This window comes from Heloderma suspectum, chromosome 7 (assembly GCF_057233095.1).
Source record: "Heloderma suspectum isolate Gila_16-S chromosome 7, 16-S_ref, whole genome shotgun sequence".
In the NCBI taxonomy this organism is placed as follows: domain Eukaryota; kingdom Metazoa; phylum Chordata; class Lepidosauria; order Squamata; family Helodermatidae; genus Heloderma; species Heloderma suspectum.
The window spans coordinates 53,811,206-53,834,078 of NC_139464.1; the positions used below are offsets into that span (position 1 = coordinate 53,811,206).

At 42.4% G+C, this 22,873-nt stretch overlaps 1 protein-coding gene and 1 long non-coding RNA gene across 3 annotated transcripts in view; one reads left to right on the plus strand and one right to left on the minus strand.

The window, feature by feature from the left end:
• Window positions 1-19,650, minus strand: part of LOC146339803 (uncharacterized) — a 41,719-nt gene extending 22,069 nt beyond the window's left edge. The window contains exons 1-3 of the long non-coding RNA XR_014784361.1: window positions 19,474-19,650; window positions 13,840-13,978; window positions 11,883-11,994 (exon numbers count right to left, since the gene is read on the minus strand). This is a non-coding gene — a long non-coding RNA (uncharacterized LOC146339803). The remainder of the gene's footprint in view (window positions 1-11,882; window positions 11,995-13,839; window positions 13,979-19,473) is intronic.
• Window positions 1-22,873, plus strand: part of TMCC3 (transmembrane and coiled-coil domain family 3) — a 123,478-nt gene that overhangs the window by 35,119 nt on the left and 65,486 nt on the right. Inside the window, exon 1 of one of the 2 annotated variants that reach the window (XM_084810242.1) lies at window positions 18,980-19,308. The exons of the other annotated variant lie outside the window; for it this stretch is intronic. Coding sequence (XP_084666368.1) covers window positions 19,231-19,308 — 78 coding nt within the window. The 5' untranslated portion in view covers window positions 18,980-19,230. Of the gene's footprint in view, window positions 1-18,979; window positions 19,309-22,873 lie in introns of those variants that run through there. 2 annotated transcript variants of the gene reach the window in all.

Sequence of the window (22,873 nt, forward strand, 5' to 3'; positions counted from 1 at the left end):
CAGGCAAACAAGACAATAAGAAATCAGTTAAGGAAACAACCAGTGAAAGTTCTGATGCTCTTCATTGACCCTTGAGTTGTCAGTTCACTTGAGTTATCAATATCATTCAAGTACAAACAAGACATTTCAGTGAGAAGGACTGTCAGCTGGAGTTAGCTGTATCTGTAAATAGCATAATACTAAAGGAGCCACTTTATGTAATGAATATTTAGCAGACTATCTGCAACAGCATAGTCTTGATGCTGGGAAAGGGAGATTAAAATACTGTAAATTGTACTAAATAAAATTAACTTTGATATCAAATATGTGTATGCATCCATTAACGTAGGTATAGATATACTGTGGCATTCTGATTTAAATAAAATCTGAACTTTGCTGAAATCCAAAACAGTTACTTGGAAGTAAGTTCTGTCAGAATCAAAGGATCTTATTTTATTTACACATAACTGTGTATCAGACAGAAATGCAAGAATGTAATATTTCTTTGACATAACTTGTTGAATCAGATATATAATGTTCCCTAACAGTAAAAGTAGCAAAAAATTCTAACCAGCAGCAATTCATGACACTTCATAGAATCATAGAATAGTAGGGTTGGAAGGGGCCCATAAGACAATTGAGTCCAACCAGACACTCCCGCATTGCACGACATGTCTTCAATTTCATTTTATCTCTGCTAATGCAGATCCTCGAATGTAATACTGTGGTTCAGTTTACATGCATGCCCCCAAGATGTCATAGTTCGACCACTGATGATGACTAATTTGTGTCATGTTTTATGATGGCTGTAAAGGAACAAATATAGTTTAATATCTGGGAGAGAGAGAGAGAACATAGTTCCTTGGATAGCTATAATTTACATGACCAAGAGGAATCATTATCTGCAATAGTGCAGTACTATAAGAATAGTTGGCTTTATGTTTTTTATCCCATCATTCATTCCAGTGTTTCCCATTCAACTGCATTTTATTATGCATCTTCATTTAGATGCCAGATAAACACCTTCCTCTCCCAGCAGGCATTTAATCTTTAATCTGTTGCTCTGATTATTAATGTTACTGCAGGCTCTTTAATGATGTTAACGTTTTGTTTTTAATATTGAATATTGTATTATTTTGATACTTGTATTTGCAGGGAGGGTTATTATGTTTTGTTTTGTTTGTTTTGTTTTTATGATTGTAAACTGTCCTGAGGGCATTTGCCAGTTGGGTGATATACAAATCTAACAAATAAATAAATAGATTATTTACCATGTGTATAGCTCTTCCAACTCTACAATATGTGTTACAATCATCATTCCCAATTCACACACAGAGAGCTGAGACTGAGATATATTGAACTATTGTGTTTGGATTTGAAGCTAGGGGCAGTATCCTATTCAGCACTAATGTAAATTACCTTGTGCCAGCCTAGGCTACCTCTGGGGGAACCCCGATAGAATTTGTTATGTGATGTGCTACTGGCATTGCATTACAGGTACAGGTAGCTCACGCTAGCATGATATAATTGCCATTCATGCCAGTGCCAAACACAATACTGCCTAAGTCTCTCTAGGCAAAGTCCTGTTTCTTTAAGCTAATAAAAATGGCTCATGTAGGTTTCTAGTATAAAATGAAAATAATGGAAGTACCATTCATTGCTGTCAGTTTTTTATGCAAAAACATGTTCTGTAAAATATTAATGTTTACAGTCCCGTAACCAGTTACACACAATTTTCCCCGTTGAAGTCAGCAGTCTGAAATGTGCATGACTGAGTACAAGACTGGAACAGCAATCCTGTTGTGAAATGTCTGTATGTCAGCGTTTCCTCATATTTATCAATGGATGTGTATCCTTGTTCTGCTACTAAAACATCATTTTGCCCTCTACAAATCATTTTCAGGATGACTTCATTGCTCAGCAAATGCTTGTGGGTAAAGAATTTCAGTACTAAATACTGTAATGGTTACTTTCAGGAGTTATTACTAGAATTATAACTATGACTTAGTTTTTCACAATGTAGCAACCCACATTTTATGCCACAGGGAATCATAGAATCATAGAATTCTATGGTTGGAAGGTTGGAAGGGGCCTACAAGACCATTGAGTCCAACCCCCTGCTTAGTGCAGGACACCAGGCAGTCTCCCATCCAAGTACTAACCAGGGCTGACCCTGCTTAGCTTCTGAGATCAAGCTGATGCTTTTGCATGTTGCTTTGAAAACTGTATAGTGGCTTTTCTCTAGTTTTAAATAGATTTATTGGTTCCATACTAAAAATGTATTAAAGACTATTCTCAGACTGACAAAATTAATTTATTATATTTAGCTATATAAGCCAGGAGATCTGCAAAGTTTCTAAATCTAGCTAACTCATGGATCCTAAATCCATGGGAAGTATGGATGTAATATAATTCTTCCAAACAGATTTTAGAGCAACCATGAATCCAAACACTAGACAGCAGGAGAACTAGAAATTCATAGCTGATTTCATGGACATTCTTGTAGTTAATGAGCAATTTTACGATGTAACTATTTTTAAATCTAAAATATTAAGTTAATGATATGATTTCTGCTTCTTGTAGAAGCAGTCTATGTCTCAGGGTTCCATGACATTGTTTGGATAAGAAGGTAGCGATGAAGTCATTAACATTAAATTCAGAGATCTTATTTCTGTCAAGGGTTGGACAGACCAATTAGTTTTTCAGGCAAACATTCATTTGCTGTTTATTTGGATGTTTGTCTACATGTGCTGTGAAAAATCCTGCCAAGCCAATTAGGGTCCTGATTCGCTCCCAAGCCTCCCTGTGCAGCCAGACATTGGGGCTGCCATGCTAACCTCTGCTCCTTCCACCAGGAGCACCCCCCTTCCCCAAAACATGGCTCCCAGGTAAGCAGAGAGCTGCATTATTTGCATTGTTTGAAGGGTCAAAGCATAATTATTCCAGTCAATCAACCTGTGAATTATTCCATTCAACAGACCTACCCAATCCCAATTATATAACAGCAAATGTTCTTAGTAAAGAGAAGCCCAGGGTATTTCCAGTGTAAATTTCAGCACATGTTGAAACACTTCTATAAATGACATTAAACATTTTTTAGAAGAGTAATGGTGTAGAACTGGGGGTATTGCGTATCACAGACATTAACAGATAGATAATGTATTAGTCAATTGCATTTTAAATTCATTTTATACTTGATGTTGCTTCTGAATTATTGGTCTGTAGCAGAAAATAGGCAGTGCTGCGTTTTTGTACAGTTCTACAATTCATCAGTGCTCTAAGGACAAGACTTCTCAAGGGAAATCAACAGTCTTGATTGTAAAGTATGAAACAAATTATCAACTTTGTTACAGAAATGTAAAATTACAGCAGTTTCCCTCTGACTTGTGAAGCCTATTTAGACTTGGTGGAGAATGCCCGCAATCTTGATTCATGTGCACTAATTATAAAACGGGACATGGACTTTGCACCTCTGAGAATCAGTAGCTCATTAAGGAAGATGGCCTTGGTTCATTTAAATGCTAAATGTGCGTAGCCTGAAGTGGACTATGTACTGTTTTCATTTTAATGGTTTATTGAATGTTTGGACCATGAAATCAACTGTGATTGGAAACAATGAACACACACTCATTATTTCTATGGTATGAGAGATAGAGAGATGCCTATAATGCACCTTTGGGCTTTGCCTGTTTGAGAGCTTTAAGTACTGTGAAGCATACAGACATTTCCTCTCTGATTATTCCTTTTCCTTATTATCCTATTACACAGTATTATTTAATGCATCATTACCATCCTATTAACCTTCTTAGATTACATAGTTACTGTATTCCTTTCATTTTAAAAGAGGTTTTCTACACTGTGTACCATGCTAGGAGGAAAGACTTGCACATATAGGCTATGTGCATGTTTGCCAAAAGGCCAGGATTTCATCCAATGAATTCTAGTAACAGATAGCATGTTAAAACAAATGGTTGACTGTAGGACTAAGTACATGGCTGGCAAACTGGGTAAAGTAAATATGTAGCAGTGCAAAAATATATCTGCCTGCCCATCCCCATCTTCCACGTGTTTGTAATGATGTCTAGATAGTGTGCAGAAATGTACAGTCCCATGTGGATACATCCAATAACACATCTTTATGCCTTGAACCAGGGGTAATGATACACCATCAGGCATAGGTATGCAAGGATCTGTGCATACCTTGTAGGCTTGCAGAAGAAGTATGGCCACTGTGGTCAAAGCAAGCATAGGTGAATACAAGGCAGGTAGATATGATCTCGGTGCCCCACCATCCAGTTACTTTACCCATTTTGCCAAACAAATGCATAGTCTGAAGGATAAACACATTCAATTGAGTGTTTCGAATGCCCTTTATATTATCCATATAGCCTGTACGTCCTGGTAGAGGCAAGACCAGTCTTCCCCAACCTGGTGCCCTCCAGATATGTTGGACTACAAGTACCATCATCCCCACACATATATGCTTGGAACTGCCTCCTAACACTTGCATGGTGCCTTCTCTCTTACTTCCTTCAAATCTCTCTGTCAGGATGATTCTATTCTATGACCCCCTGAGCAACTCCTTAAGGATCTCTTGCCTCCTAAAGAGTCCCACCTTCCTTCTTTTACCTCCCCCTTTCCAATAATGTGGGGTTTAGGCTGTAGGCATGGGGTGATTGACACTCTAGGCACAGGGTTTAACCACAACAGTTTACTGGTATTTTAAAGCAAGCAAATCACAATTAAAGGTATTTACACAATAGAACTGAATGATACAAAAGTCCTTAAGAGAAAATAAAAGTTGCAAATACGCAAGTACCTTTACCCTAGCTGCACTTAGACTTCTTTAAGCTGCTTCTTCCTGCTCCCTCTTCAGACTCTGGTCTCCCTGACACTGCTCTTCCTGCTCTGCTCTTTCTGACTGTCTCTTTTTATACCCTCCTTCCCCAGAACTGAAGTACTGTTTCAAACCTGAAGAAATGAAACTGAAACTTACCAGGGAAATGAAACTCCTCCTCTCAGGGATACCTCCTACCAACAAAAAAACACCAGGCCTCTAGGCCTGACCTTTTTCCTTACTTCTGTAGGCCTCAAACCTTCACATTGACTTTACAGCCTGTCTTATCCATGACGCCTTTGGCACAACCCCCTTGTTCCCATGCCTAACTGTAGCTCAGCCTGTCACTAATCCTAAGCCCATGCAACTGAAACAGGAGCATAGTGCTTGCCTGTTTACCCCTGCCTTCACTTCCCTTCCATTCCTCTGTTGTTTCCCCTGTGTCAAATTAGATTTAGATTACAAGCTCCGGGGGGCAACGACGGGTTCTCTTGTACTCTGTAGAGTGCGGTGCACACTGATGGTGCAATCTTCATCATACGTAAGGGCCAAAACTATGGTTAGTTGATATTATAAGACTTCTTTTATTCTCCTTTCAAACTTCAATTCCCATATAGAAAGAAGGAAGGTAATTTTAACTGGATTTATAAACATATGGTACACCAGTTGTTTTCAACGGATGGTTATGTTTGGTCATTAGACTAATTTTGTAAATAATGCCCGAACACAGATTGTCATGCAATATTCTAAGTAATCTTAACTACCTATAGTTGTACCACAACAGTTGTTTTCAAACCAGCTGTATCAGGAAGAAGAGGCATGTGCCTGAGCAGTTGGAATATCTCATTTTGGGTGATTATGAAAGGCTGACAGAAACTTGGAGTGTTCAATACCGTTCTTGTGAAAGACGGCATGTCCTGTGTCACACAGCCATGTCTCTCATTTGCTGGCACTGATGGCTGCTGCAAAGTATTTCTATTTACATGACAGCCCAAATAGCATTTGGATGAAAGTTGCTTTGCTTGTGATACCATGATGCCTGCAGTTCATACTGTACTGGGAAATGAGAAAAACAGAGACAGTCTCTCCTTTGTGTTTTCTTGCACAATGTCTGTTATCTGTTCAACCTTGTGTGGCAGATAAGGTCTGAAATATTTCCTATTTCAGCAGCAAAGAGCTCATATAATAATAATAATACTTAGCTGTGATGCAACAATTCATAGCCAGAGGCTTAATATCACTTGATAATTGCAACAGAGAGAAGCATTGCTGTACCCATTTTACCGAGCAGAACAAGCAGGTAATGTTCAAGTTGGGGACATGAAAAAGGCCTGAGTAATAAAAAAATCAATCTGCTAGACTCCTTGGATTCATTTAGGGCACAATCCTATGCAGATAGGCAGCTGCCTCCAAACTCGGAGGTGACCGCCTATCCAATGCAGGGGAGGAGAAGCATGGAGGGAATCATTCCCTTCGCACTTCTCCTGCCCTGCATTTTCGGCTAGACAGCCGATTGCAACTGTGTAGCCATGGGAGGGCAGAGCAGGGTGTGTCATACAGGCATTTCCGCCCTCCCTGCCCCGGAACGCTGCCCAGGAATGCCCCATTTTGGCTGCTCCTCGCTTCTCTTGAGAGCATGGCTTCTCTGCGCTGCCTGCGAGGCAGTGCAGAAGCGGGGAAAGGTTGGTTCTCCAGGGACCGACCTTGGAGCGTGGGCTCCGAGGTCAGTTCCCAGAAAACCAGATATCCTATGGCCGTCTACCCGCTGACTAGTTTGGCAATATGGTAGCCACTACGTTTGTTGAAGAAACGTAGGGTGGAAGTGCCCTAAAGGGTGTTTGTTCATGTGTGCATGTTACATTTTTTTAAATACATGCAAAGAGCCATATTGCTTTATCCAGAATTCCGTTTATTTCAAGGCATACCATTTCATCTGCTAACACTACCTATGCACAAATTAATTGTACAGTGATACTTTTCTCTCCCTACTTTGTAGAGAATGATCAGTCATATGTTTTTATGAACAGCCTTATTATTTTCATGATCTCCTATTTCTTCACCAAAATACTTCATCATGATGATGTAGCTACAGTTTAGAAATTACTCTGGACCCAAATACGGCCTCTTAACATTGTGGTCTCTTAGGAAGCACACACCCTCAAACAGTTGTCAGATATCATTAGTGAGAGATAAGTTCAGTAGGGTAGCACAATCCATGAAGCCTTAATTCATAGTCTCACCAGGTAAAATTGGCCCTGACCAATAAATTAACTAAAGCTTTACTTGATTAGTAATCTAATGCTTGCAAAGTCAATATTTTTACAATTGGCTAACACAGGTGTGTATATATTTCAGTGGAGGCTGGTGGCTCCAATGTCAGTGGGGTGGAAAATGTGCTCTGGGTTTCAGTCAGAACTCTAAAACAGCTATCTAAGGTGCCTTGGATAGCTCCTTTAGAGTTCTGACTAGTTCTGACTGAAACCTGGAGCAGATTCACCACCCCAGAGAAATTGGAGGGAGGGGGTGGGAAGTTCAGATTCCTGGGTTGGATCCAAGAATCCGAAATATCCTATGGTTCCCCAGACTCTGTTTAAGGGCCATAGGATTGCTCTCCCTGAAAAGGAAAGGCAAAAAAACTAGAGCACAAGCGGTTATCTGCACTGGTAGGGTTAATTGATAATGCATAATTTAAGAGTTTATTAATTTATTATTTAAAATATTTCTTTCCATTTTCCATCATATACAAGACAGCCAAGGTGACTTAGAGTCAACATAATTTAAAAACAATAAAAAGAGGTGTGTTTTTTAAAGGGGATAGAAAATAAACAATTACAAAATAAACAATTACAAAATAAACAATTACAAAAGGGGGCAGGGCTCAAAAGCCAGTGGAGCTGGTGTAATAACTGAGTTATACGATCAAAAAATTGGCCCAGGTAGAAACCCTTGCAGTGTCATCTGTCATTTGTCCCAGATGGGGTTTCTGAACACTCTTCAATGGCAGTCTGACATGTGTTATAGTAATATAACTTTGATGTACATAAAGTATGTATGACCCTAACTAGCCTCCCTGCCCTCCTCCAAGGACGGACACAGCTAGTACAATTAATACAAAAGCATGCCTAGGTGATTCCAGATGGAGGGTTCCTATCACTACTAATGAGAAAGCATTTGCAGCTATTCCACCTTTTCTTTCTTAATCGATTTTCTCCTGTGATGGGAAAACACGGGAGGTTTACAAATTGAAGACATAATCACCTGGACGCAATCTCCCATAAAATTCTGCAAAAGAGGCAGGGTGATGGCTTCATAAAAGCCTGATCTGGAAGCACACTTGGTTACAACCAGGATACAGCGCTCCAGGAGCAAGTGCAGGTCCATGAATACTCCCAAACTGTGACCTGATTCTTTAAGTGCATCTCCACCCAAAACAGGTTGTATCGCTATCCCAGGATCAACAGTCCTACTAACCAAGAGCACTTCTGTGTTGTCTAAATTAAGTATTACCCTATTTACCAATCCATCACTGATGTTAGACACCAGTTCAGGACACCCAGGGCATGGAAAGAAGAAGTGAGAGATTGGTATCATCAGCATACTGAAGTCACCACAGTCCTCAATTCCAGATGACTTCACCCCGTGGTTTCATGTAGATGTTAAATGGCATGGAAGACAAGATAGAATATCTTCAATAACACCTTCTGGAATAACTTCTAGGAAGGACCATTACCACCACAAAATACTCTCTCCTAACCGCTTTCCAACTAGACAGGTCAGAAGGATATTGATAAGAAGGATGACTGAATAATATTGAAAGCTGCTGAAAAGTCCAGAACCAACAAGACGCAATCCCCTACCCAGCTCTGCGTGTAGGTCATCCCCCAAGCTGACCAAGGCTGTTTCAGTTTCAGAACCCAAACTGTATTTTAAGAGGTGTCATGATTATGTCAGAAGCTGTGCGTTTTGTATGTGTAGTGCCAAGTGCAAATTCTGTTAACGTGCTGAAGTTAACATACTGGCCTGCTTCTCACAAAAAGCCTCAGATTGATAAAATGATCCTCTATACAAAATGTTATCTGTGGATGGCATGTTAAAGTTTAGTATCTTACCAGATACAGTGAGGATGGTTCTAGTCTACTCTTCTCTTTGACATTCAGGTATCTGTGTTTATGAATGTTTATTTTTAATGGGGAAGCATCCCATCATGTAAGCTCAAAGCTGCAGTTTAATGTGCTATGGACCAGATTTACTACTGCAGCTGTTTTTTGTGAGAATAGGCCTAAAGTTTCTATGGACTACTAGGTTGTGCTCTGTCCTACAGAGAGTAGGAAGGAGTACAACCTCCTCTCTCTGTAATACAGAGGTTAATTCTGTTGTTTACGGTAGACAGTCTACCCACAAGTATATGTAGAGGAAAGGATTTTCTTTATTGAGAAGGCATTGGAATAATAAAATGTAAAACTTGCAAAATTATGCTAACAGTATTTCCAAGGAGCTTAGTTAATATTTTAATGCTAAGCAATGAACCATTGACTATGGTATTTCATATGCACAGAAGGGTTAGTAAACAACTCAAATTATTGTGGGAATATTTGAAAACCGGAATTAAATCTCTTGAGTATCTGCAGGTGTAAATGATCTGTCTATATATGCATATCCCCTGAGTGTTGTTATTTGAAGCTTGAAAACAAAGTTGTATAGTGCACCTTATTTGCTTCTGCTTACTGTTTGAAATACACTATAACTGATGATACAGACTAGTTTGTAATGAGCACTTTATGTGGACAACTCTGTTACATTACAGGAAATAGGGCCAGACCAACAATTCTGTGCATGTGCCCAGCATGCATGCTAAGAGTGAATGATATTCAGCTGCTGTTTGTAAATCTGAACTTGATTCCCACATTCTTCAAAGTACCTGCATGTAGCTGAGTGGTTTGCATTAGTGAAGCTGACAATACACTTTGACCACTGGTTTGCTTATCATTGCACTAGGGAAAAAATAGGAAACATGTCCAAATTTATATATCAAAGTTCATCCTGAGCAGCACTTCCTGCTTACTGGGTTGTTTTTTTTTAACTCTAGGGACACAGAACTTCTTTCTGCTGGAGGGCTGAACTCCATTTCATAGAAGCTTTCAGGGACTGTGTTCCAGTTGTTGGCAGGGTCAAAGGCAAAGGGGGCAGGGCCAAAATGCCAAAAATACCCATGTGGTTTGGCTTAAAGCTCTTACCTGCCAGTAACTCAGCCTTAGGAGAGTCATTTCAACCTTTTAGAATGGGGGAAAACTGCACAAAAGCCAGGAAATTATCAGTAACTGGGAGAAAGGAGGTGGGGAAATTACTACTTATTTTCAGTCTCTATTCTCTCACCTTGAAACCTCTTGTAGGCTAGGAAACCTCTCTGATTTCCACAGTGACCCTTCTATGTTTTGCATAGCAAGTAGTAGTGAATACTCCTATGCCTGCTAGTAGGAGACATTTGGTTAATGTTGTAAAGCAGGGGTGGGCAACTTGTGGCCATCCAGATGTTAAGGCCTACAACCCCAATCTTCTATTGGCTGTACTGGCTAGGGCTGATGGACACTGGAAGGTCAAAAAATCTGGAGGACCACAACTTTGTTTTTAGCTGTTTAAATTATTCATTTATTATTGAATAATTCATTATTATTATTCATTATTATTAATATTCATTTATTATTCATAATTATTCAATTATTCATTTATACTGTTTATAAATTGATTTTATCTGTATGCTGCCCTGATAGCTTAATGATATAGGGTGGGATACAAATGTTTTAAACAAACAAACAAACAAACAAACTTGTCCACCCTTGTTGTAAAAGCACACTACTTCCTGTGGCAAACATACTATAAAGTTATGTCATGTGGTTAGCATCTTGCTCTTTCATCTCTGATGTCTCCAAGTCTAATTCTATAGAACTGGAGTTCTTTTGTAGGTGGGTAGCCTGCCACTCTGGTGCTCCCTTCACTCTTGGTAAACAGGATTTCTTAGCAACCAAAGAATGCAGTCTTTGGTGCTTCTTGGTCAGTTCACACTACTTGGGTGAGGAGACAGCGTGATAGAGGAAGGGAAGGGAAAAAGAACAGGGCTCCCATCTATGGCCAACCCCCATGTTATAGCATCAATAAACATATGTAGATTTTCAAGGCAGTTTAGACTCAGAATTAGTCTAAACTAATCTTTTGCAAACTATCTTTTGTACCATTAGAAATTATGTCCTATTTTTATAAGTATTTGGATTTCATAGAACCTATTGAGTTGCTATATAAACTATGTAGTCTCAAGAGCTTCACAGGTTATCTAGTGAAATAAGGATTCAGTGGTTTTTTAAATTGCTTTTCCATTGATATTACCATGATGACATCAGAAAATCACCACATGATTCTCTTTTCAGATTGTGTAATTACTAAAATAACATCTGTTGGGCACAGACAGATTTGCAAGAAAAGGAAAGAAAAAGTGAAGGCAGGAGTGAGACCTATACTGTTTCTGTGCCTGGCGTAATACCTTTCAATTTCAAGAACACTAACTGAGCCATACAAACTGGCAATTTTTGAGAAAAACAGAAAAGTTGTCTTGTATTATACTTTTGTGCTGGATGGAAGAAATGGGGGAAAATAATAAAATGAAAGCAGGGACTTAGATTGCTCAGCTTGACATCCAGCGTGGCTTTCTTCTCATCAATGAATCTTCTACTCATCAATCAACTTGAGCATCAATTGACTGAGAATTATGAAATATTCAATGCACTAAAGAAAATACTGCAGGATGAATACTGAAAACATCTGTTTTTTTGTTTACCTTTTAAAGGATTTGAGTCTCAGTAACTGCGTATCTAATGTGTAATTAACATGTCCAATTCACTACCAAAGATGTGGCAATGGTCACTAGCTCAGATGCCTTGGAGAAATTAAAGGACTAGAGATATAAAATTCAAGGACTGGAGGAATTCATAGAAAATATGTCTATCAGTTAGTGATGCAACCGAATTTCGTAATTAGTGAGGTTGTTTGTTGAAACGTGTGTGTTTGTAATGCTCACCTTTGTAGCGAGCTTGGATTGCTGTCTGATTATGTCACTGGCTGGCACCATAATCTCTCCTCCATATACCGATTGGCAACATTATGTAGGAAGACTATTTGGAACAACCATTCTGGAAGGGGTACATAATGTGGTGACACATGATGTAACTATGCATTACGCGATGAGAAACTATAGTTCCAAAGATGCAGATGCATACCCCCAAACTCCTATACACGGAACAAGATCTTGAATTAAAATTAATCTTATCCAAAAGTACATGAATGAATTTGTTACTTTCTGAGGAAATAAATTCATTTGGAGCAAGTTTGCCCATCACTACTATCAATAGCTATTTGCCATGGTATCTAAAAGGAACCCGATAAGAAGAGCCCTGCTGGATTCTGTTTTCCATAGTGGCTGGTCAGATGCTTTCCAGAAATCCCAAGCAGGGTAGAAAGGCAACAGCTGTACATTTATTTTTGTCTGCCAGCAACTGGTGTATGCATTGCTGCCTCTGAACCTGAAGGTTTCATTAAGCTGCCATGGCTAACAGCAGTTGATAGGCCAGTCTTATACCACCTGGGTTCCTCCAGATGTTGTGGACTACAATTCCCATCAGTCCCAGAAAGCATGGCCAGTGGTCAGGGATGGCCCAACAAGTTCTGGAGGGACCCAAGTTGGGGATGAATCATAGACTCATAGAATAGTAGAGTTGGAAGGGGCCTACAAGACCATAGAGTCCAACCCCCTGCTCAGTGCAGGAATCCAAGTCAGAGCATCCCTGACAGATAGCTGTCCAGCCTCGTCTTGAATGCCTCCAGTGTGGGGGAGCCCACCACCTCCCTAGGTAATTGGTTCCATCGTTGTATTGCTCTAACAGTCAGGAAGTTTTTCCTAATGTTCAGCTGGAATCTGGCTTCCTGTCACTTGAGCCCATTATTCCGTGTCCTGCACTCTGGGATGATCAAGAAGAGATCCTGGCCTTCCTCTCTGTGACAACATTTCAATTACTTGAAGAATGCTATCATATCTCCCCTCAGTCTTCTCTTCTCAAGGCTAAACATGCCCAGTTCTTTCAGTCTTTCTTCATAGGGCTTTGTTTCCAGTCCCCTGATCATCTTTGTTGCCCCTCCTCTGAACCCTCTCCAGCTTGTCTGCATCCTTCTTAAAGTGCGGTGCCCAGAACTTCCCACTCTCTCTGCACTATGCCTAATTTTATAAATCTCAACCATGATTCTCATTAGTTGTCCCCCTTTTTTTCTAAAATAAAAGGTTCCTAATGCTTTAGGCTTTCCTCATAGGGAAGGTGCCCCTATCTTCTTGATCATTTTGGTCTCCCATCCATTTTTTGCAGCTTTTCAGGCTCTATGATATCCATGACTCAAATGGATTCTGCAGACTGGCAGACTGTTTTTGTTTTTGTTTTTAAACTTTCCGGAATTTTACGTAAATCTATTCATAGAAAAATACATAAAATAAAAAAACAGCCAAAAATGCACATTTCCCCCTCAGGCTAAAGCATGAAAATGCACATGGGGGGGATGTAGGTATTTTGGGGGGATTTGGGCATTTTCACAAGGGCAAATTTGCACAAATGTGAATTGGCACAAATTCAGGAAATTGGAAAAAATCTGATTCCATCAATGAGCAGACAACAGAATGAAAGGCACCTGACAATCTGCAAAATGCAGACAGAATGGATTTTACAAAATCCAAACATCCCTAATTCCAAGTGCGGCTGCATAATATATGAAGGCATTACAATACTGGTGGTCTTATTTTCAATCCTTTTTTTTTTTAACAAGCCCTAACATGAAATCTGCCTTTTCCACTGCTGCTGCACACTGAATTGGCACTTCTATTACTCACCATGACCCCAAGATTTCTTTTCTGAGCAGTAGCAGCCAATTCAGGTCTTGGGGACTTGTTAATTTATGATTCATCAATAAGAATTAGAGATGTTAGTTCTTGTCACCTCTATTTGACGTAGTACTTTAAATTCCTTCCCCCACTCCATGAAAGGTGGTTCAGGCATGTCCAACATCTGTTCAATATTTTCTGCAGTGAAGACCGATATAAAGAACCTTCCCGGCTAGTTTCCTGGTTTTAATGAACTGAAAGTAAAAAAAAAAAAAAACTTATTGTTTTGCAATATGCTTGTCAAGTTATTTTTGTATTGCCTTATTGTCAACTTATTGTGTGTTTTTCTCAGAGTTTGTTTTCCCTGGAGTCTTTTGGTTCTCTTCATCTGGGCAGGACTTCCATTTTTTTCAGTGAAGCCTTCTTAACTTGCAAAGCTTCCTTGACTCTGCTCATTAACATCTTCTTGAACTTTGTAACTTTTTATAATCTGTGCTATACAATTTATGGGAACTGTTAAGGTAGGTTTAAACAATCTACAAGTGTCCTGAAAATATTTGATCTCCTGATTCTCCCATTTAACTAACCTATTCATCTTTTTAGAAGTTTCCTTTTTGAAATTAAACATGACTTAGATTTTCTGAGCAACCTTCCACATACATATATTGTTGTCTCTGTTAATGAGTGTTTTGACACCATTTATGTCTTGCACCAGATACTGAGTACCACTCAGGATTACATCAAGGTTCACCTCCCCTTTAGTTGGGACCTATGACCTGTTCTAAGGCTTTGTTGGGTTTGCTGCAACAAACTACACAGGGATTGTGGTGCCAAGGGTAACAAACGTATTATGCCTTTCATGGACTAGAACTCACCAACAGATACATGAAGTGTTATTCTGGGTTTGAAGAGGATACCATGGGTAGAGAGAGAAACTGTTGCAAACAGTTGGTCCAAAAGGCACTGATGTAAAAGGGGAAGGAATAAGCTTGTGGTATTTCTATAGTTCTAGAGCACAGTTAGTTATTGTATCTAGAGATGTTGCCTCTTTGTGATTTGAATGTACATTGACTCAGTCATTGTGAGAATAGATGAATCTGCTTCCCCCCCCCTTTTTTTTACAATACTTTCTTTTTCTGCCTCTGTGATTTCTTTCTCCAGAAAATATCATAGAATCATATCATAGAATCACAGGGCTGGAAGGGGCCTATAAGACCATCGAGTCCAACCCCTTGCTCAGTGCAGGAAGCCTGATTCATTCCCAGGAGGTCTCCCATCCAAGTACTAACCAGGGCTGACCCTGCTTAGCTTCCAAGATCAGACGAGATCAGGCACATCTAGCCCTTTGTCAGAGTTTTGATCTGAAGGTCAATAGCATATTCAGAGCCAGTATATCTCTATGTACCGGATGTAATGGATAGAAGTAGGGGAGGGCTGTTGCTATCATGTTCTGTTGAAGAGCCTTACATCTGGCTAACCTCAGTTGGAAACATAATGCTGGACTAGATGGACACTGAAAGGATGAGAAAGCTGTGACAGACTAATGTTCGTTTATAGGAGGAGTGGTTTTCCTTAGTTCATGGGGTGAATACAAATGACCAACTTGCCAAGTAATTAATGGGGAGAAGTTTGCTTGTGTCTTAGGTCTGGTGGAATTCATCAATGCAACCTGCTGCTGGCTTTGTTTTATTCTGTAGATGCTGTTGCTCTGTCCATAGGTACTGACTTTTGTTGTCATTGTGAAGTGAAGATTTATCCCTTTCTGGCTAATATGTTCTCATAGTTTTAACAGTTTATGCATACTATTTTTTTTCAAAGACATCAATAAAACATTTCCCCTTTGGAGTTATGCATTCTCTTAGGAAAACATTCTGTTTAAAAAGAAAATTGTGTTGCTTTTGAGCATATGAAGTCATCTATTGCATGTAATTCCATATCTTAAAAATAATCACATATATACATACTACCCAGCTCCAGTGCCAGCTCGAAGCCGCTGAGGGCCCTTGGGCCCGGCACCCTCAATGGCCCCGCTCCCACAGTGAGTCCATCACTGCCACAGTCACCAGCTGCTATTCCTCTTCCTCCTCCTCCCTGCTACCACTTGCTCACTCGGGCAAAAAGCCAGTGAGCAAGTAGGCAGAGGCATCTAATGCTCCTCCTTCTCACCACCACTGTTGTCTGGGCCAGAGGGAGAGGCTGGTGAACAAGCAGATTTCAATGGTGAAGAGGAGGAACAACTCCAGGGGGCTGTTGCAGTAGGCCCCTACTGGGGTGTGGGCCCTCAGCAGCGGCCCATCCCTGCCTACCCTTGATGCTGCCCCTGCCCATCCCCTTCATCACACGTCACACGGAACTGTAACTTCAGAAGGATGATTATGGTTTTCACTTAACAACTAATAATAAATCTGTAACTGTAGTAAACTGATCATTATGCAGTTAGATTTAGAACCTTTTATTATTATGGGCTGGAGCAAGACTCTACCCTTATATTGTTATTGTTACTGCTGCTCAGTTTCTGTCCAGTGTATTCCAACAATAAACAGGCATTTTCTTACACTCAAAGCACACATTACTTTAAAGACGTAGCAAGCAGCCACATCTTGTTTCTTTTTTTATTCAGTGTAGGGATCCCAATCCAGATCAGGTCCCTAGTGTAGTGGTTGGGGGGGCTTTAGTGATGGCTGCCAATTTGGATGGCTTTAAAAGGGGGTAGGACAAATTCCTGGAGGAAAAGGCTATCAATGGCTACTAGTCTTGATGGCAGTGAGCCTATGTACACCAGAGGCAGTGAGCCTATGTACACCAGTTGCTGGGGAACATGGGTGGGAGGGTGCTGTTGCGCTCATGTCCTGCTTGTGAGCTCCTGGTTGACAGCTGGTTGGCCAATGTGTGAACAGAATGCTGGACTAGATGGGCCCTTGGTCTGATCCAGCATGGCTCTTCTTACGTTCTTAACCATTTCACCCTGCTGCAGTCCCAAACTGGATCTGGGGGGAGGGGGGGAGACACACCTGCAATTTCCATTTCCAAATACTGATCCATTAAGGGAGCAATCTTATCCCCCCTAGACAGGGTCTGGGGGTTCGTAGGATACTTTGGATTCCTGGTTCCAAGGTTGGAGACACTTCTCCAACCTTGGACCCAGGAGTCCAAGCTCCTCACCCCTCCCCCTCATAGTGGTGCAGAGAGAACAGTGGTGGTGGCCTCTCCAAGGTCACAAAGGTGACCTCAGAGGGAAGGGAAAGGGTGTGGTTCTGTGGGCAGGGAGGGGAGGAGACTGGGGCAGCCAGCTTATGATATATCCTCCAGCTGCCCCAGCCTACTTTCTTCCCATTCTGCAGAGCCCCAGCTAGATGGGCGAAATTGCCCTAGATGGGCGAAATTGCCCATCTAGTGAAAATGCAGAGTGGGTGCAGAACAAATGCAAAGATCACCTCTGCACTGCTCCCACTCTGCATGGGATGCCCATCAGCCTCCAACTTCAGCATCCGGATAGGATTCTTCCCTCCTTAAAGCAAATGGATCACTATTTGACAGTGGTAATTTGTGCTTTGGCCCCTAGTCTGCAATAAAGTGAGCATGACTTTTATTTATATATTAAAATGGTTACCTTATCAAAAAAACACTAAAAATTAAGTGAACATTTAAAATACCACCCCAGATTGCAAATATTTAAATTTGCCAGTATATAGAAATATATAATGAATATTTGCAATAGTAATTTGAAAGTCTGGAAACTTTGAATTTAAAGTCTGGAAACCATGGAGAGGAAGTATGGAAAAGAAGCTGTTCCTTAAAAGACAACTCTAGCCATGAGACCCTATAGCCAATATGGATACAAACACATGTTGGCTGGAGATGCTGGGAGCTGCAGTCCAACAAGGTCCTAGAAAAGGGTATGGTTAGCTGGCTGAAACAACAGCACTCCAAATGACAAGGTTTCACCTACATATTCTAATAGCAAATGCAGGTCTCTGAATGTCCATCCATATGTAACCAAATGGCACCATTGATGTACAAGAGAGAGAGATTAGCAAATTTAGCAGGGCCCCAAGTTGAGCAGAAGTACAAAGGAGGGGGGGGGGCTAAAAGGGGGGAAGACCCAAAATAGCCCAACAAGGGCTGATCATGTTACATGTTTGCTGACTGTTGGGGGGTGAGGCGGGCAGGGCAGAAAGCCAAGGAGGGGGAGTGGAATGGAATGGTTTGAAAAGTGCAAAAGGAACATAGGGAGAGGCAACCTGGAGAGGCACCCTCTCTGGATGTTTTGGATGCAACTCTCATAATCCCTCAGCATTTGGCCTCATAATTTAAAAAACCTCCAGCGCAGCATTTTCCAGCCTGGTGCCCTCCAGATATGGTGGACTACAACTCCCAGATGCTGGGAGTTACAGTCCAACACATCTGGAGAGCACCAGGTTGGGGAAGGCTTGCCCTAGCATGCCTCCTCCCGGTTCCCTTTTTTCTAAACCAAAAGAGAACCAAGCACTACTACATATAGCACAGGCCCTTGAGTCCCAAGGTCAGCTTGGAAGCCCCTTTCTTCCCTCTTTTCCACCTCTAAAAGAGCCTCCTTTAAGCCAGGAGGCGACCGGAACTGTAGCACAGGATTAATTAATGGAGCATAAGAAGAGCCACGCTGGATTAGACCGAGGGTCCATCTAGTCCAGCGTTCTGTTCACACAGCGGTCAACCAGCTGCCCACGGGAAACCCGCAAGCATGACATGAGTGCGACAGCACCCTCCAGCCCATGTTCCCCAGCCACTGGTCGAGCACTGGCAGTTGTACACCAGCTCCTAAGCAGCAATTCCTTAGCAACTCCCCCTGCACTTTTCCAGCTGGGCCTAGCCCTGGTCGAGCATCACAGACAAAGGGTTACACACTCGGTGTCGAGGAAAGGTGTCCTCCTTCCCTCTCACTGCTGAAGTTGCGTTTTCGCAGAAGAGACGCGCGCACGCTTCTTGTGAGATCGTCGTTTAAGGGTTAGATTTCCTGCTACGTGCTTGGGATGATGATCTTTCCTGGCAATTTCTCCTTTCTTCTCCCCAGAAAGGGGGAAGGGGCGGGGAGGGGAGGGGAGAGGAGAGGCAAGGCAACTTCTACTTCGAGTAGGGGGGAGCAGGTAGCGGTGGACTTCGCTTGCACCCGCAGTTCCCTCTCGCAGTTTCCTGTAGGAAGCTGCGCTTGGAGAGAGGGCGAGGGAGGGAGGTCTGCCTTTGGCACACGCGGCTCTGACTCCCCTTCCAGGCGCGTTTCAGCGCGGGGCTCCGCGAGCGAGCTGCGGAAGGCTTCAGGGCGTTTGCTTGCGCTCAGGGAGCCGCGGGGTGGGCGGGCGTGCCCCGCTCCCTCGCTCTCACACGCCCCACAAGGCGGCGTGAGGAGAGCCGGCAGGCAAGCAGGCAGGCTGGCTGGCTTCTGCCGCGGAGGGAGCCGCGCGGGGCGCAAGTCTGGCTCCTGCGCGGCTCCGCCGGGGACGCTGGCTGTGTGGGGAAGGAAGGCGCGACCATGCCTGGCAGCGACACCGCCTTGGCTGTGGACAGGACTTACTCGGACCCGGAGCGGCACCAGCGCTTCAAGAGCCGGGTAATTCCACCCCCTCCTCCTCTCCCCCCGTCCCGGCTTTCCTCCGGGCCCTTCGCTTGCCCCGGAGCCGGGCCTGACCAACTTCCCACGCTGCTGTCGTTCGCTTGAGTTGAGGGACGCAGAAATACGCCGCCTGTGCGCTCGTCTGCTGGGTGCCTGGCTTACTAGCGAGCCGGGCTCGCTTCTGGGGACGCGCCTTCGTCGCCTCTGGGTGTTGTCGGAAGGAGCTGTCACGTCCCCAAATCGGGCTCCAGTTCAGCAGCGTGCTTCTGCGATGTGTCAAGCGTCAGGTTTCAACACGCCTGGCTGGCCACGGATCTTGCTCCCCACTGGATCTGCCCCCGCCCCCCGTTGCGTTGCTGTTCTCCGGACTTGGATCACAGTGGGCACCTTGCCGGCGAGACCTGCTAAAAATTAACCGGAGGAACGCCTGTTCAGAGCTTCTTTCCTTGCCCGTAATAAGGCGTTCGAGGCAGAGATCTGAGCACCCTACGGGTACAAAAGTGGCAAACAAGCCCTGGCAATTGAAAGTCACAGCTCTCTCTCCTCCACCTCCCGTGAAGATGTAGTTTAGCAGGTGCTTTAAACGGGGGTGGCGGCGGCGGCAATGCTCTGCGTTGTCCATGTATTCGTAGCTGACAGTGTGTGGCAGTTTGTTATGCTGAAACGGTGGGGGGGGGGAGGGGTTACTGGCCTAGCAACTCAGGGCCAGCCAAAACAGACGTGATGCAGGAGGTTGAAATTGGCTCTCCTGATCCTAAAGTCGCCAAGCCCCGCTCAGATTTCATCAGAGCATTGACACTGGGGGAAGAGTTTTTCTGAGCTAAGTTGCCCTCCCAGAGTTAATAGCCTCACTGGGAGGAGAAAATCTGGGCTAACAGCATCTTCCGGGAGCAGTGTACACCAGGAAAATGGCACAGAGTTAAATCTACTCCCCCACCCCACCCCATCCTCAGTGTTGCTGGTCTGATAAAAACTGGAGCATGTTGGCATAGCTGGTTTAAAGTAAAGTTGGGAGATACCACTGTTGTCACAGACACTGTCCGGTCAGCGGTCTTACTGTATCCATCTTCTGTTGATCAGAGTAGCATCGGCAGTTGTACTACTTGGGGGCAGGAATTGTTCTTTACTGGCAGAAATGATCACTTCTGTGCAATGATTTCTTCCAGCTGGAGTGCTTACTGTGGTGACACAGTGGTGATACAGTAATAAAATACCTAACAGCATTAGAAGATATAGCAGAAATAAATCTCCATTGGGTTGTTTTTGCATTGTTTTAATCTTAGAAAAAAGGTTGTTGCAGTGCCTTCATTGCATGATTTCCTTCCAGTGCATTTTAAGGCTAGCAAATTTTATTTTCAATTTCATTAAGTACTGAAAATAGACTAAGAATTGCAAAGATGCAGCTTGAATAAAGTGAAGGAGTTGAGAGGTAGAGCATAAATGTAAACATGCAAAAAATGAAAAGCATGACGGGTATTTAATTCTTGGGGTATCTAAAGTGTAGTGTAACCTGTCACTTATGGATAGATAATATGAAATTTATGCAGTGAGAGGCTTTTAATTAAAGATCTCTAGAATACTTTTTGGCCAGTAAGAAATACACCCTAAGCAATTGTATAAAATAACTTAAGAGGAATGTAACAACACACTGGAGGGATGAAGGAGCCATGTAATATTAAGAACAAACATTTTGGAATAGTTTTTATTGTGATGCAAGATGGGTTTGCTTTATTCCTTAGGATATAGAACTCTGTTTTACATCTAACATTTGAAAAGAATTCAGATATCACATGCATGTAGGTTAGGAAGATAGGAAGGTGCCTTATATTGAGCCAGACCATTGGTCCATCTGGCCCAATTTTGCTGACACTGACTGACAGTGGCTCTCCAGGGTTTCAGGCAGGAATTTTTCCAGCCCTACCTGGGGATCAAACCTGGGATCTTCTGCATGCAAAGCAAGTGCTCTGCCACTGAGCCACAGACCCTCCCTCAAGCATGCATGATGAATGAACACATAGGAAACTGCCTTATAGCAGGTCAGGCTGTTTCTCCATCTAGGCCAGTACTGTCTACTCTGACTCTTGCTGTTCTGCATCTGAATCATAAGTCTTTCCCAACTGATCGTTTTAACTGGAGATGCCAAGGGTTGCACCTGGAACCTTTTGCATGCAGCCACCTAGTTATGGGCCTTCCCAAAAGACACTGTCATACATGAGAAATGCACACATGTCTATTTTCCTGTGTGTACACATTGTGGGCAGCCATGATCAGCTCTGGCTCATCAGTGTGTTACATATGTGTGCATATGAAGTGGACACAATTGATTTGCATATGATATCAGGGTTCCCAGTGCAACACCCACAGAGACCTCTACCAGTGGCCATGAAGCGCTCCACTCCCTGACTCCTTCAAAAATTTATTTTTTAATAAAAACTGTGAAAAACACTAGTGTACCAGATTCTCCTTTCTGTTTCTGTACTTGCTGCAGATGAGCTGTTGGTGGGCAGGCAGAGGAGGAAAGAGTTGCTTTCTGGCCCCACCCAATCTTCCACCCACACAGACCTTCCCCTTTGCTCTCTCTAGTCTCTCCCCCCCAACCCCATTCTCTAGCCTCACTATTTCTCTTCTTTCCCCACCCATAGCCTTCTTTCTCTCCCTTTCTAGTCTTGATCTTTCTCCCTCCTCTCCCTCACATCCTACACAAAATGATATCTGAATATTTTTTTAAACGTCATGTGGAGCAGTCCTTAGTTGGGAGGTTGCATAAGATGAATATGTAAGTGAATTGGTTGTGATTTTGAGGATAAGCCTGGAAGAAGGCTACAGTAGTCCAGCATTTGCTTCAGACATGACTACAAATGGATCAAACATATGGCTAGTTTGCACATGTTTCAGCCAGTCAGCTATGAGTAAGTAAAGTTGTCTCTTCTAGTAAAAAGCAAAGAAAATGGGTCTTGATTAGTTACATTGTAACTTGCCCTTGGTATTTTTGGCTGTAGGCAAAACTAGTTCTGCTATCCCTCTTCTAAGATGGAATGTTTAGTACTTGAAAATAACTGAACTGAACAGCTTGAAGTAGCTGGATTATTCATCTGTGTAGGGGAAGGAAGTCATCTTCTTGTACAGAATGCTAAGTCTCTCTTTCTGCTCATCCTGTCACATTAAACAGCATGCCATTGCTAAACAGAGGGTGTGTTTCAGATTGTTTTGGAGTAATTAAATGTTTTAAAATAAATAAACTCACTTGCTGTGGCTTTGATTGTTGGTACACTGCCCTAAGAAGATCCATATGTACGTACTTCAAGTGTTATTTCCCAAGAGCAAATACTGGAAACAATGGACTTAGCATTGGATGAAAATAATGATAAAATATGTTTTATTTCTCCTAACCTTATGACTGAAAATTTAGTGTGATTCCTGGGAGGAGGGAAACTCCCCCCCCCTTTTTTCGGTGCATATTCATGGATGATTCTTGGTCTCACTGTTAATTCACATATACCACTGAACTGAAGTCAAACAGAAATAAAAATGGTTCAGATAATAACTTTAAGAGCGCAGCCTT